At 34.8% G+C, this 16,380-nt stretch overlaps 1 protein-coding gene across 1 annotated transcript; it reads left to right on the top strand.

Annotated features, from left to right (window-relative positions):
- The first annotated feature begins 15,489 nt into the window (after positions 1 to 15,489).
- On the top strand, positions 15,490 to 16,044 carry LOC107013843 (14 kDa proline-rich protein DC2.15-like). Its single transcript, XM_015213722.2, has one exon. It carries the CDS (start codon positions 15,531 to 15,533, stop codon positions 15,858 to 15,860), a length of 330 nt encoding a protein of 109 aa, XP_015069208.1. The 5' UTR covers positions 15,490 to 15,530; the 3' UTR covers positions 15,861 to 16,044.
- Positions 16,045 to 16,380: the final 336 nt, after the last annotated feature.

Here is a 16,380-nt window from a genome sequence, read left to right on the forward strand (position 1 = left end):
TTTTCGTATTGTATATAATCTAATCACGCTTAATATTATTTGAATATGGACTCCGGTAAAAATGTTGTTTAAAAAGAAAAAGGTAAAAAAAGTGCAATTGAGCGTGTTAAAATATGTTTAACTTTACATCCTTCGATAATAAAAAAACGGTAGTTCTGCTAGATCTAAAACTAAAAAATCTACTATAGTAAGAATGGATACGGAGGATTATACACATGTTAATGATACTGTTTTTAAGATTGACTGTAATTCTGGATTACATCCTTATCATGAACATTTACAAAAACGGTTTGGTAATTTTGATGAGGATTTGCCTCAAGATGATGATAATATTGATAATGATGATTATATTGATACGCCTAATTTTGATGATGATGATGATGATGATAAAACTTAGCCACCTACGGCTACTAGTACTCCCAGATCCTCTCCTAGTCCCACTCCCTTTCATTGTCCGACCCTCGTTCCCCCCGTACATCCTAGGCCTAAGGTAGAACGTGCTAATAAATCGGTTGCGTGGCAATTTATGACACAAAATGAAGATAAAACACAAGCTATTCGTAATTAATGTAAAGATAGATTAAATCATAAAACAGTTGCAAAACAAGGTGGGACGGGACATTTGAGTAATCATTTAATTTCATGTTGTAAAAATGAATTTTTGCATGCTAAAGCAGTATCCCAAGCTAAAAAGAATGGTGCCCCCCTTCCTGAAAATGTAGGAGTAGGCGACTTTAACATGGTACAAACCCAATTAAATCCTTCTAATGTTTCTGCCTCTAGTTTACCACGGTCATATAGTAGAGAAAAAATCTTAAAGAACTAGCTAAAATGATTGTTGTTAGGGGTTTGTCATTTAGTTTTGATGAAAATCCCGAATTTATATTATATTCAAATTATATATAATCCACATTTTAAAGATGTTGCTAGAAATACAATCAAAAAAATTGTATTTGATTATCAAGCACAACTTTTCAATATCTTTGTTGTTTATTTTATTATAATAATTGTAAAATAGTTATTAATTCTAATATGGGCCGTAGTATGAACGGTAATGATTATTTGACAGTTACTGCACATTGGATTGATGAAAATTGGAATATGCAAAAAAGAATTTTAGGTTATAAATGTTGTCAGATGCAAAAAAACCAGTTGTTATATAGCTCAAACAAGTTTAGATATTTTAGAAAGATACGGAAAATAAGTAGTATCACCTTAGATAATACTGCAAATAATATTTTTGTAGATCAAATTGTACTATCAAATTAATATAAATAAAAGTCTAGGCTATTCGCCTTAAAAATTTTTATTATTGTATTAAATTTAATTTTTATTATTGTGAAATTTAAACTTTTATAGTTTTTAAAGTTTGAAAGTTTAAATTTTCAAACTTTAAGACTTTGAAATTTAAATTTTTAAACTTTGAAATTTTAAACGAAAAATATAAAATTTTAAATTTATAAAATATAAAATATATTCAAACTTTAAACTATCAAACTTTCAAACTTAAAACTTTAAGTCTTTAAAATTTAATGTTTTACAAACTTTCAAAATTTGATGTTTATAAAGTATAAATAATCAACTTTAAAGTTAGAAAAGTACAATTTCAAACTTTCAAAAATTAATTTTTAATTTTTAATTGTTTTAATTTTATTTTTTTAAAAATTATACCCGGTCAAACCCAGAATACGATCCGGTTTGGTTTCATACCAGTTCCCCGGCGGACCGGGACAGAAACAGGCAAAAATCCTGGAACTACCGGTACCGTTCCGTCCCAGTTCTGGTACGGTTCTGGCTGGTGGATCCCGGCTCCATGCTGGTTTTGGTTACTACCGGTTCGGCAGTCCCAAATTCGGACCCTCTGCCAGCCATACCTTCCACTGAGTGTACCAGATATGAACAACATCCTTTAACTAGTATGATGCCAACTCAACCAGATCATTCCTAGTGACTTGCATTACTTCAAAGATCTTCTTGATCTCATCCAAGAAATTCTGAGGATCCTCATTAGTTTGTGATCCTAAGAACTCAGGCAGATTCATCCTAACAAAGTCACGGACCCTTGATGTTGCTGATCCACCAGTTTGCATTCACAGGAGCATGAACCCGATTGTTCTGGTTGGTCATACTCTGAGCCAACATCTGTATGGCATTCCTGAACTCAGCATTGAAGACTTCCTGATCTAGGACTAGAGGAGCTGTGTTTGCATTCCTGTCATTCGCATTCCTAGAGTTAGCTCTACGAGGAGGCATGATCGAAAACGTAGAACGTCAAGTTAGAATGAAATAAGATCATGCCTTACGCACGATAAGAGTAATAAGAAAGTGAAGTTTTCCTAAAACACTTTGTAGCCTCCCTCTCATTAGATGTGGTGCACTTCACACCCATGAAAAGAACTCTACTTAGTGCGGCTTTTTAGACATCCTAGACCACTTAAACCTAGTACTCTTATACCAAGTTTTCTCATGCCCCGAGCTACCCCCAAGACGCGTACATAGAACCTAGGAAAACAAGTGATCCCAAGTTAACCCTGCTATCATGATCATGAGCATACTAAAGATAATAAACCGATGCGGAAGGTAAATCATAATTTAAAATGAAAAGATGGAGAATGCCCATATTCTATAACAGAGGTATTTGAAAATAAATGAGTTTAACACAAAGAAAATATTAACTCAATGCTAAGCTGAAACTAACTATGTCTGAAATAAGCCTCTAACTGACTAGAAATGCTGGGACAAGCCCCAGCTAAGTCTAGCAAAAACTGAAACTAAATGACTTAAAGACTAAAATGAACTCATGATTGTTATACTCGGAGAATGAGGACTCAACAATGAATGTGCTAAACTAGAATTGGAAATCGATCTAAGCACGATCTGGATGTTTAAAACCTGAACCTACATCACCAGAAGATGTAGCGCACGTATGCGTTAGTACTTGAAGGTACTGAGCATGTAGGATAGAGTAAAGCTGAAATAAAACATAACTGAACAAGCACAAAAGCAAGTATAGTAATCTCATCATGATATACTAAATGCTGAGGTTACACTAAATGCAATGACCAATTTATAACATGATGGAATTGAATACTGAATATACTAATGAATGGTCTAGTAACCGATAATAAAACAGCATGATCTAAATGTGGAGTCCGATGTATACGCCCCATAGAGAGGAACCAATATACCCTGCTAAAGGTATAAATGCATGTTGGCATGATACTAAACTGATTGTCACAAAGGGGACTTACAACCTACTTGGCTAGTAGTTCTGGGACTAATTGGGTACACTGAACCCTAGTCCAACTCGTATTATGCTACTCCCAATGAATAAAGTGATTTAGACATTATGGCTGAATTTCTATAAATATTGGATAGCTCAAAACTAAACATGCAAACTGAGAATGCAACAATTATTCTGTTAATTATGCATTAATAACTGAGGAATGTAAATCTGAAATAACTGAAGTATCTGACCTAGCATGTGTAATTCAAGAACTAAAGAAATACATAGCTAGGGTTCTGAAATTCATGAAATAATCTGAGTAATAACATGGAAATCTGATTTGGAACATATAACTAATTAATTCATGAAGTTATGTTGAAGTTCTAAAAGCCCTAGGTCTAATCATGATATGGGAATCAAGAATCTGTCTGAAAACGAGGGACTCAATGGGTGAAAGGAACTCACTAGTGAAATCCCACATACCTGGTGATAAAATTCAGGGAGATATATTAAGATTTCGGTGTTGGAACTGCTGGAACCTTGCTGCATCCTTGAACGAGGGTTCTTGACCTTTTCCTCGTTTCTTGCTTCTAATTTTCTAAGTTTTGATTTAATGATTTGACTTAGATAAGTTTTAGTTATGTTTCTTGGCTTAAAATGAATAAAATCTGATGATTTAAGGTCAAAATAACGTATCTTAGGGTTCAAACGAAGTGGAAAAAGACCAAAAGACCCCTGAGTTAGTTGTTGTTGGACCAAACAACAACCTGGACTGATGGGCCGTCGTTCAATCGATGGATCGTCGTTTGGTACGTAGGTTGGATTTGTTTGAAAGACCTTTACTAAAACGGGCATAACTTTTTACTCGGAGGTCTGATTTTAGCATGTCGGTGGCCATGGAAAGATAATTCAATTATCTATATTTTGGTATGTCATGGGACACCTAATTCATTTTGTACTAAGAGTTAATGACCATTTGAAGTTGAACCAACAACATTTCTCCCTAACTGACTGCTAACTTCCACCTACGGTCAGAACTACGGATTGTAGATCAAACAATGGTTCATGCTAGTCAATCGTGGTTCTTGTCAGAGGATGGTGTAAATGGGTGTTGATCGACGGACACATACTACGAACCGTAGTCTGAATTACGGACTGTAGGTCTGTCCGTGGATCGACACTTATTCATTTTTTTCTGGGCTGCATTTTGGGAGAGTTTCAGTCACGAAGGACGGATGTGCAGTACGGGTCGTGGTTCATGGCAATGATGCGTCAATGGTAACTTTAGATTGCGTCTGCAGATTTTTGAAAAAGCTGATTTTTGGTTTGTTATAGATACGGGGTGTTGCATATTTGGATTTGAATGTGATTGATTGTTAATATTTTTGGACAAAATTTATTTCATCAACCTCATTAATTAACTTCTTTTCTCCAATTTATTTTGTCTTATAAATTAATTGAGGATGTTAGTTAATTAACAGAATTAATTTAATGTAAAGGGATTTATTTAAATTCGCGTTGAACGGACGCGTTCCTTTGCTGCAAGTGGCTATAAATAAGAGGTGAATTTTGTTTTTCAAAATATTGAAAAAAAATTCCTCTCTCAATACATTTTCTCCCAGAAACAAAATTGTAGATCGACTAAGTCTGTGTGTGCTTTTGTTAGTGTTCTTGCGTTCGCTGATGTTATTGAACTTTGAGGTACCACTAGTTCTTTTAACAAGTTAATCCGTTTTATCTTTGGAGAAATTAATCTGCAACCTGGGGTACAGTGTGGGGATCAATTTCTTAAGGAGACACAGTGATTTCTGTAGACTCGGATTTACAGTATTTTATTTATTTTCCGTTTCTGTATTTTTTGACTAACTTGAATACAGGAGGTAACAATCTTAAGAAACTTAATAGTTAATGTATTTTGGTTTCTAAAGATTTAAATCATTATGGTTTTCTACTTTAATTGAATTTTTAAAATTCAATCGATAAACGATTAAAAGAATATAAAAACTTTATCGTTAAATCAGAAACAGGTTGTATAATGATTTATTCCTTACAGTTAGTATTTCACATACTAAAATCGTCTGTCATTTGTGATAGAAAATGACTAGTTCAAGTCAAGTAAATGTTGGAACAGTAAAGTGCTACAACAGTAAGTGTTACAACAATATCGGTTGCACAAATCGTTCAACTGTTGGCCTAGCATCGGCTGAGAAATCTGCAAAGTTTTCTGGATTCGGCTTCAAGAGGTGGCAGCAGAAAATATTCTTCCATCTCACTACGTTGAGTCAAAAGAGGTTCATTAATGAGAATGTTCCTATTATGTTAGATGAAACTCCGCCTGAAGAACGATTCTTGGTAGCAAAAGCATAGACACATTCAGATTTTTTGTGTAAAAATTATATTCTTAGTGACCTGCAAGATGATCTGTACAATATGTACAATAATGTCAAAACCTCAAAAGAACTCTGGAATTCTTAAGAAAAGAAGTACAAAATAGAGGATGTCGAAATGAAGAAGTTCATTGTGGCAATGTTTCTGGACTATAAGATGATAGACAATAAGACCGTCGTCACCCAAGTTTAAAAACTGCAGGTCATAATCCATGATGTCCTTACTGAAGGTATAAATTTATTTTATGCCTATGTTTGAAATATTAAGTTTATTCGTAATACTCACATAATCTTTAATGTAGGATTGATTGTGAATGATGTTTTTTAAGTGGTTGCCATTATTTAGAAGTTACCTCTATTATAGAAGGACTTCATAAACTACTTGAAACATAAACGCAAGGAAACGACTGTTGAAGATCTCATAGTAAGACTGAGAATCGAAGAGGATAACAAGGATGTAGAAAAGAGGTCACATGGTAATTCAACAATATTGGAGTAAATATTATTGAAGAAGATCCCACAAAATTAAAGAAAACAAAAAATCATCTGGTCCAAAAAGCAATCCTCCTAAGAAAAAATTCAATGGAAGATGCTTCAATTGTGATAAACGTGGTCATAGGGCTACTAAATGTCGGGCTCACAAGAAGGACAATTTCACGACCGGAATCTAGACCCCAGGTGAGACCGGCATCGTTGACCTCTCAGAGGTCACAGACAAGCCTACTTACGTCATTCTTACTTTACATAGGTTAATTTTAGCGGAAAATTTGAAACTTTTTATTTCTTAACATACTTATAAAAAAACATTCTCATTAATACATAATTGTTCACCATCAACCATCTAACATTAAGAGATAAGCAACTGAAAGAAATAGTCCAATTCTTACTAAGTGTATAATTGCCAAATTGGCACCAATACATAGTTTGAATAAAAACAGGAAAGAAACGCTAGTGGAACATGCTCCACTAGCTCAACTCTAAAACTAAGCTAGAATATAAAACAGCAGCATCCTTGAAAGCTGAGGACCTACCAATGTCGGATGAATGTTGAACGTCCGGATAAGTGCAGCGATGATCCTGTAGCTCTATCGTCCACCTGTGCCTGCACCTAAAATAGTAAAGTTTGTGTAGGATTAGTACACATTTGTACTAAGTATGGGTGTATTCAAGCACACACCACGGACATGCATGAGAAAGAATAGCTCTTTCCTAACAACATGATTTTCTGAAGTCAAGTCAGTAGACTTGCCAAATCGAGATTAGGAAAGTTAGTGAACTTTCCAAATTGGATTAGGAAGGTCATGCCATGAGAGTAACATGCATCATCATAAGTATCATATTGCACATAGCACATAACATCTTCATATAGTACATATCATAGCACATAACATATAACACATAACTTTATTCATATCATTCATTCATATGCCATGAGACCCTAGAAGTCATGGACTTGACATTAAGACTTTCCAAAATGAGGGCTCAACATATGGGACCTCAACTAGGGAGTCTTTATTAGCAAACACTGATTCTGCTTCATCCATTCATACGTACTTCATTTCATTTCATTCATAGGCCAGTGTGAACACCAGCTATACCTAGGATGTAGTTTAAGACTTCCATCGGGTTTGCTGTGCAATGATCAGGAACAACCTAATGTCATTTTCTGAGTCTAGCTCACCTCTTGATTATCCTATTCTAACACCTACGGTATCATTCATTTCTTTATATGCTTCATTTGAGGCTGGCCTCATTCATTCATTGGGAACTTTAACTTTAACCGACATAGATCATATGAGAATCATGAAATCCAGTGTCTCCCCCACACCGAAAAGAGATGGAATCACCGGCCAAAGTGAATCAATAACATGCTAGTGTATATGGGAATTTAACCCCGCCAGATCCCTATATTGGCAGTAGAGGTTCAAAGACTAGGAGATGTATGGAGACCCATACCCGGCAAGCCCGACAGTCTCATCTAATGAGAGTTATGTGAAACTTTGCCCTTCCCAAAAGAAGGCATCACCGCTCATAGCTAGCCTATCGGTGCTCAGTATAAAGTTCCACTACATTCAACTACGTCATGGAAGCTGGCTTCTAGTATGAGGACAACATATCTCATTAGATGATTTCTCATCTCATCATTTGTATTAAATGTGTTAATCTCAACACTTTCATTAGAGTGTTCATAGAGACTGGTCTCTTCATTATCTTACACTCTCCTTGGTGAGTACGTATTGGTAACATTTATTTAGGATCACTTGAGATTGCTCTCATCATATTCATTAGCCTCATGTCATGTTGTCACCACATTCTTCATTATTAGCACCTTTGCTTTTCATAGTTACTCACCTCTTATTACGTGAATGCTTATTTCATTATTTCATAGTTTATCTCATCATATGCCAATGCACTTGGCCACTTAGTGTATCTTACACTCATACTTAACCCTCCTAGGGTTCATCATTTCATTAAATACATCTTAGGTTCACTTATTTTTGAACATATGTTAGACTTATCTGTCTATACATACAAACCATGGGGTTTCATTCGGAGTTTTCTAAGTGATTATTACTTTCCTAAGATTATGTAGTACAAGACTTATGTATCTTGTATATATGACAAGATCTTAATTTTTGATCTAAGTAGATGGCATTATTCTTGGATATTTTACTCACGCATGACTTATGCATCAATACGAAAATTTGGGCAAGGGAACCCCAATCTTGGATCACTTGGATATCATTTATATTTTTCATTAATTTTATTTCTAATATTCATAATATTAGAACTCTAAATTAAATCTCAACATTTACATTGAAGGATTAATTTTCTATTTTAATTTCACTCTTAGATAACCGAATGATTGGGGGTTCGAGCCCCACAACCCCTTTGATTTTTAGAGTTAAATTCGCTACAATAGGGAGGTTGTGGGTTCGAAAGCCCACAACCCCCCCCCCCCTTATTTTTTTTTAATTTCGCTGAGGAGGCTGTGAGGTGGTGGGTTCGAACCCCCACAGCCCCTCTATCTTTATTTTATTTAAATGGGCGAGTGGCAGTGAGGTTGTGGGATCGAATCCCCACAGCCTCACTTTATTTCCTTGTTATTTCGCCTCTCCCTTCAGCGCTGAGGTCGTGGGTTCGATCCCCACACCTCACATTTTATTTTTCATTATTTCCTCTCCCTTCGTGCGTACTGGGAGGTCGTGGGTTCGAATCCCACGCCTCCCATTTACTTGTTTACTTAATTTTATTTTTTTTCCTTCTCCTCCCCATAGGTCGCGAGTTCGATTCCCCACCAGCCCCATTTCCCTTATTTTTTTTGCGAAAACAGGAGCTAGGATCGAACTCCCCAGCCCCCATTTTCCTTTTTCTTTGCCTCACGAAACCAGTAGCTAAGGGGTTCGATTCCCCTTAGCTCCTTCACGTTTTTCTCGTATTTTTCAGCCTTCTCAACATGTGAGGTCTTGGTTTCAATTCCCATTGACCTCACTTATTTATTTCCCTTTTTAAAAACCCAGAATTTAATCTTATGGGAGAGTATGCAATCTCGAAATTTTTTTCTTATCACTCTTCACTCATTTTTAGTCACCTCTATCATGAGTTTACTTAGTTAAAAGAGTGTTATTCAACCCAACATTTTTCATTATAATGAACACCACATTGCACACACAATAAAATACACCAAAAACACATGAATATTTGACCCCAAAATAGTGGCTAAAGCCACTGCCCACGATGCACACACAACACCAATTTTTGGTTACACTTCGAATATCGTTTTCGTAATTTTCCTCACATAAAACATGTTCACACTTAATATAAATACGTCAATCATGCCTAAGTCTAACAGCACAACATACCCATCCTAAGAATTCGTTTGGGAGCTAAGGACAAGGACATACAAAGGGGAACAACCTTAGTTTTCAAGAGCTTGAGAAACGTTCGAAGGAAAGTACTCTTGGAGGAAGAATTCCAGGAGAGAAAACCCATACCTTTTGATGTTTTTCAAGTGTGAATCTGCTGCCCGAAAACTCCTCCAAACCACGCCCAATTCACTTCAACATACACCCCATGCAACGAACCTCTCTTAGCCTTGACGTTTTGATTACTTTGTCTTTTACTTAAAATTTCTTGTGAGTTCTTCAAGTGTGAAGAACTCTTGATGTATTTTCTGGTTTTTGTTGTGTTTGGCAGAATAACATGAGAGAGAGAGATTGAGAACGTGAGAGAGAGTTGAGAAACGTGAGGGAGAGAGAGTTATTAGGATTAGGAGACTAAATTCAAGACTTAGTCAAAATAGGTTAATTAAATTAATAAAAATCTGATTTATTATAATTAATACCTGAAATTACCATTTTACCCTTAATGAATAGATTTTAATTGATGATTAAATCATCAATTCCTTGCTCCTAGTAGGGCTCGAACCCGAGTGGGCTCGAACCCGAGTGGCAACCCATTTGCGAAAATGGGTCACTCTGGGTCGTCCCAAATTTGAATATCTTTTAATTAAATTAATTAATTAATCTATTAATTCCTCAAGATAGTTACAATATTACCCTTGGCCTGGAAATGACCATTTTACCCCTGGACCCTCAAAACATAAAATTTCTTCTTTTAAGTCTGGTAAAGACTCCTTCGATTAAATCTTCGTTTTCGCGAGCCTTACTTGTTTGGTTCCAACCTTTCCAATCCCAACTAACTCCCCAAGTTAGTTGAATTGATCGCAGTAAGAGTTCTAAGGTCTGATTCTATTAGTATCAATCCGTGTGAACCTGGGTTTAGTCGCAAGCATTCTAGACACCCTAAGTCTTGATCCTATTCATTTTTAGGGTTGTTACAGACAAGAAGAAGAAGGATTAAGAAAAAATGACCGCCACGCCCTCTTACTCATTGGGGCCTGGCACTTGCACAGAAAGTCGAGTGTAGGTTGCGATCTTAAGTGCAATCCATTTTTGGGGCTAGTTGATTCGGCAGGTGAGTTGTTACACACTCCCTAGAGGATTTTGACTTCCATGACCACCGTCTTGCTGTCTTAATCGACCAACACCCTTTGTGGTATCTAGGTTAGTGCCCGGTATGGCACCATAACCCAGCTTTCGGTTAATCCTGTATCGCCAGTTCTGCTTACCAAAAATGGCCTACTTGGAGCTCTTGATTCCGTGGCGCGGCTCAACAAAATAGTCGCGCCGTCCTACCTACTTAAAGTTTGAGAATAAGTTGAGAGTTTTACTCTCCCGAGGCCTCTAATCATTGGCTTTACCTGATAGAACTCGCAAGCGAGCTCCAGCTATCCTGAGGGAAACTTCGGAGGGAACCAACTACTAGATGGTTCGATTAGTCTTTTACCCCTATGCTTAAGTCAGACGAACGATTTGCACATCAGTATCGCTGCGGGCCTCCACCAGAGTTACCTCTAGCTTCGCCTCGCTCAGGCATAGTTCACCATCTTTCGGGTCCCGACAGATATGCTCACACTCGAACCCTTCTCAGAAGATCAATTTGACTGAATCCAAAGGAGATGGATGATCTTTATGCAATGCTTTAAAAATGTAACTTAGTTAGAATCCAAGAGAATGACGGATAAATTTTGGTGCCTCATGCCATGTTTGTGCCAACAAAGAATTATTTTCATCATATACTCCAGCATCTACAGATTTATGGCAAATTCTGTTGTTGCAAAGGTGGGAAGAACTTAGTTTTATTCTACTTCTGACTAATAATGGATTTAAATATGTATTTGTTTTGGATAAAGTCGTAGTGAGTAAGAATGAAATGTATGTAGGAAAAGGTTACCTCACTAAGGGCATTCTCAAACTCAATGTAATTGCAGTTGATATGAATAAAGATTCTAATTATTCTTACTTGCTTGAGTCTAAATGTTTATAGCATGAACATTTGGGACACGGTAATAACAAAACATTGCGGAAACTGACTAACTTAAATATTTTGCCTAAATTTGAGTGCAATAAATCAAAATGTCAAATTTGCGCTGAATCTAAGTATGGTAAGCATCCTTATAAATCTGTTGAAAAGAATTCAAATCCCTTAGAACTGATTCACCCTAATATTTGTAACATGAAGTCAGTACCATCACATGGTGGAAAAAAGTATTTTATTAACGATTGCAATAGATATTGTTATGTCTATGTGCTAAATGGTAATGATTAAACAATAGATGCATTTAGGCAATATAAAATTGAAGTTGAAAATTAGTAGGATAGAAAGATCAAAATAATTAGAAGTGATCGATGCGGAGAATATAAATCTCCATTTGCAGAAATATATTTGGAAAATGGAATAATCTATCAAACCACTGCTCCTTACACTTCTCAATCTAATGGGATTGCGAAAAGGAAAAACGAACTTTAAAGGAAATGATGAATGTCTTACTTATAAGTTCAGGTTTACAACAAAATTTTTGGAGGGGAAACTATCCTTACAACAAATCAAATACTCAATAGAGTGCCTCAAACGTAGACACATGTTATTCCATATGAGAAATGGAAAGGTAGAAAATCCAACTTGAAATATTTCAAAGTGTGGGGGTGTCTAACCAAATTCTAGAAACATATACCTAAGAGGGTGAAAATAGGGCCTAAGACTGTGGATTGTGTGTTCATTGGATATGCCATAAACAATAAGACATATCAATTTTTGGTTCATAAGTCCAAACATCCGAATATTCATGATAATACGATAATAGAATCAGATAATGCTGTTTTTTTTAATATATCCATCCGTATAAAAATGGACTTGAGTCATCTAGTGGGAGGTCTAAACAACCCCGAGAAGAATCAAAAGAGAATGAAACCAATGAAGAGAGTCCAAGACGCAGTAAACGTCAAAGGACATTTACTTCATTTGGATCTGATTTTGTAACATTCCTCCTTGAAAGTGAGCCTCAAACATTCAAGGAAGCAATGTTGTCTAGCGACTCAACCTCTTGGAAGGAGGCTGTCCATAGTGAGAATGAATCAATCCTAAGCAATCATACCTGGGAGTTGGTTGATTTACCTCCACGAAACAAACCCCTGGGTTCATTTGGTGTTTTTACTCCTTTTATTTCTCTTGTTTTTTATGCTATCTTGTAGTTGTGTTGCTCATTGTTTGGCACTTAAGTTGGTGTCCATTTTAGAGAGTACTTTTGTAACTCTTGTTGATTTTAGTGGAGTTTTGACCTTGTGGTTTTCTCTTCACACAGAAGAGGTTTTCCACATTAAATTTGGCGGTTTTATTCTTGTATTATTTTGTCTTCTCTTGGTTCATATAGAAGAATGTTTGGACTTGAATTTTCTTTTGCTATCTCCCTATCGTGCACATTTATTTTGTGCTTGTCTTTCCCAACAACATGAACTGGGGAAACACCCCTAGGTACACCCTATTGTACTTGGTTCCTAGTGGTAATTAATATATCCCATATGAAAACTTAAAAGAAGAAAAAAATAGTAGAGACCAGATTCATGATCAAATGCTATAATATTGTTTTTTTTCTTTTTTCATACTCAACTATAGAATGGAAACATTACAAAAATAAATAATGACAATGGGTGTGAATTTAGAATTAAGGTCTCAAGTAAATAATAGTCGTAGATGTTGATGAGTATCCATTTAATAATTATGAGAAAAAAGATGAGCTCGTTTTGTCCCAATTTACACGTTCTTTTCCATTTGATAATAAATTAGGATGAAACAATTTATCATCAGAGTACAATATCAAGATGAAATTTGTCTTGACATAGTTATGTTTATTGAGTTCGTATTTTGAGTTCTCAATTAAGATCAAGCATTTTACATTTTGATTTGAAATTGTTTCAATTAAACAAAAATGTATCGTAGTTGATGAAAGTATGGGAACAAAGTCCTTTGATAGCTGGAATTTCTAATTAAATGTATAACAGTGCAAGCTAACATGCAATTAAATAGATCTAGCATATGCAGGAATCAGCTAATTAAGGCACTAACTACGTACTAAGTATGAATGAAATCAAATCCTTAACACTTTAAGTACCCCGCAAGCCATGCAGTACCTTTACGTGTCAATTCAGATGTTATTTTTTAAAGATTCCCTTTGTTGTACGCGAAATTGATAAGTCACATTTTAGAAAATTAAAGTTAGTATCCTTCTTCATAATTTATGTGACATTTTTTTATTTTTCTACATTATTTAAACGAATAAGTCGCATTTAAAAAAACTTACTCATTTCGTCCAATTAATGTGGCTATTTCCGTTTTCCAGATTTTTTTTACATACAGTATAACCTCTATAAATTAATACAGGTGGGATCATGTAAATTTTATTATTTTATAGAGATATTATTTAATCGATAAATTAATATTTATTAACTTAAAGAACGGTTTGAGATTTAATGAAGGTTAGTTTAGAATATATCATAATCATTGTATCTTACTAATAGATATATTATATTTATTGATTTCACACTTTTAAAAAAAGTATACATAAACTACAAGAAATACATAAAAATCATTGTATCTTACTAATTTCAACCTTGTGATGTTGGGATAATAAGAGCTTTCAAGATATATTATCGAACAGATTTTATCGATGGATATTAGAAGACTATAAAGTGGAACAAAGTAATCCAGGAAAGATTAATGTTTTGGATGCTATCAATTTTGCAATTCATGTTTGGACAACAAGTATATCTAAGACAATAGCATGATGTTTTCGACACTGTGCAATTCGTTCGGGGGATGCAATCTCAAAGAATTTAAATGAACCTACTTGTGAAAACATGATTCATGAACTTGAGGTTATTGACGAATAATCCCTGTTACTACAATAAAATGGATGTCAATAACCGGTTGAATTATCTGGGTGAAAGTGATATATGTTTAGAGGTCCCGAGCTTAGAAGAAATTGCGAATAGCATCGGGAAAATCAATGTTGATGATGAAGTTGTAGATGGTACTATATCTTTGGAACAAATTACGCATAAGGAACACTTATCACATTCATAAGTCTTCACATTTTATGATGCAGTTCGAAAAGACAATACCCGAACTCTTGGATGCAATAAGAAAAGTTAGAGATGAACTTCAACTAGATTTAAATTTTAAGAAAAAACATAACACAATAGAATCATATTTCACTAAATTGTCTTCGATATATTAGTACTATTAAAGAATTATTAATTTATGATATTAATGAGACCATATATTTATATAGCGTTTACTGGAAATATATTATCTTATCGAAATTGATCATTTTTTCCACTGACCCAAGACGGAACCGGAGAAAAATATTTTTTAGAGAGATTATTAATTTGTCGAGTATTAAATTAGAGAGATTTTACTGTATATTGGTTGTGTCCCATATGTTTAAAAAGATAATTATGTGACTTTTGTGGGAAAAAATGATAGTTATATGGATGTAATTATCATATATATGGATTAAAAATAGGCCAAATCCATCGTTGATCTCCTAAAGTTGTCACTAAAATTCACTTAGACATCTTAACTATGATCTATTCATTTTACACACCTTATGAAGGGTCTCATTGTGACTTAATGTCATTTTGACATTTATTTTACTATCACCCAAATATACAATAGTGTGTAATACACTCGTTGATTATGTGCCAAAGTGACGAATCAAATTAAGATACGTGGTATATATAAAAGAAATAATTTTCAAATAATGACTTTTTGAGTAAAAAAAATGACCACAATACTGATTACATGCAATTCTATAATAGATGTAGCATGTGCAGGAAACATTTAATTAAAGTACTAACTATACTAAGTATTAATTAAATCAAATCCTAAATATTTTAAAAGCCATGCACTACCAATAGGCAATATTCAACTAGTATAAATAGCCATCGTTACTAGCACATCAATTCAATCATCAATTAAACTGCGTAATTAATTAGGCCTAACCTTAGCTTGTTGACATGGCTTCAAAAAATCAGGCCTCTATTACCCTTTTCTTATCACTTAATCTCCTCTTCTTTGCTCTTGTAAGTGCAGACTGTTCAACTGATATTTTGAAATTTGGAGCATGTGCTAATATACTTACTGATTTGGTGGGTGTAATTATCGGGACTACTCCAACTTCGTCATGCTGCAGTTTGATTGACGGACTGGTGGACCTAGAGGCCGCGGTTTGCTTGTGCACAGCCATAAAAGCAGATGTGTTGGGAATTAATTTGGATATACCACTCTCTCTAAACATCCTTCTCAACGTCTGTGGAAAAAAATATCCTACTGGTTACACTTGTTGATTAAAAAATTATTATGTGCTTGTGAAGGATCGATCGACATCTTGTTCAGAATAAGTAAGCTTTGCATACATATATAAATGCAGCTTCATCACTTCACTTTACTTACTTACTAGTTCTGTTATGTTCATGTATCTTAACCTTTTTGGACATGTCAATTCAATAAATGGAATGTTGTTTCTATTCACTTTTTCATTTCTCTAGATTCATTTAATCGCAAACAAAAATTGATTTAATGATATATGACACTTGGGCCTAACTCAACCCCAAAAGGTAGCTCATAATGAGAGATTATCCTTGATAGAGGACTCTGTACTTGATGATCACTCAAACTCCATTAACACTACTCACTGGAAAAACATAAGCTAAGAAGAGAAAAGAGAGATTTTATTGAGTGAATGAAGAAAAAAGAATGAATGAGTATTGTTATATCACAATGTATTTATCACTGTTCGTGCCCAGCAATACCAACTAACTAATTGTAACATCTATCATTGCTAATGACTTATTTACCCTTAACTGA

Source organism: Solanum pennellii, chromosome 3 (genome assembly GCF_001406875.1).
Source record: "Solanum pennellii chromosome 3, SPENNV200".
In the NCBI taxonomy this organism is placed as follows: domain Eukaryota; kingdom Viridiplantae; phylum Streptophyta; class Magnoliopsida; order Solanales; family Solanaceae; genus Solanum; species Solanum pennellii.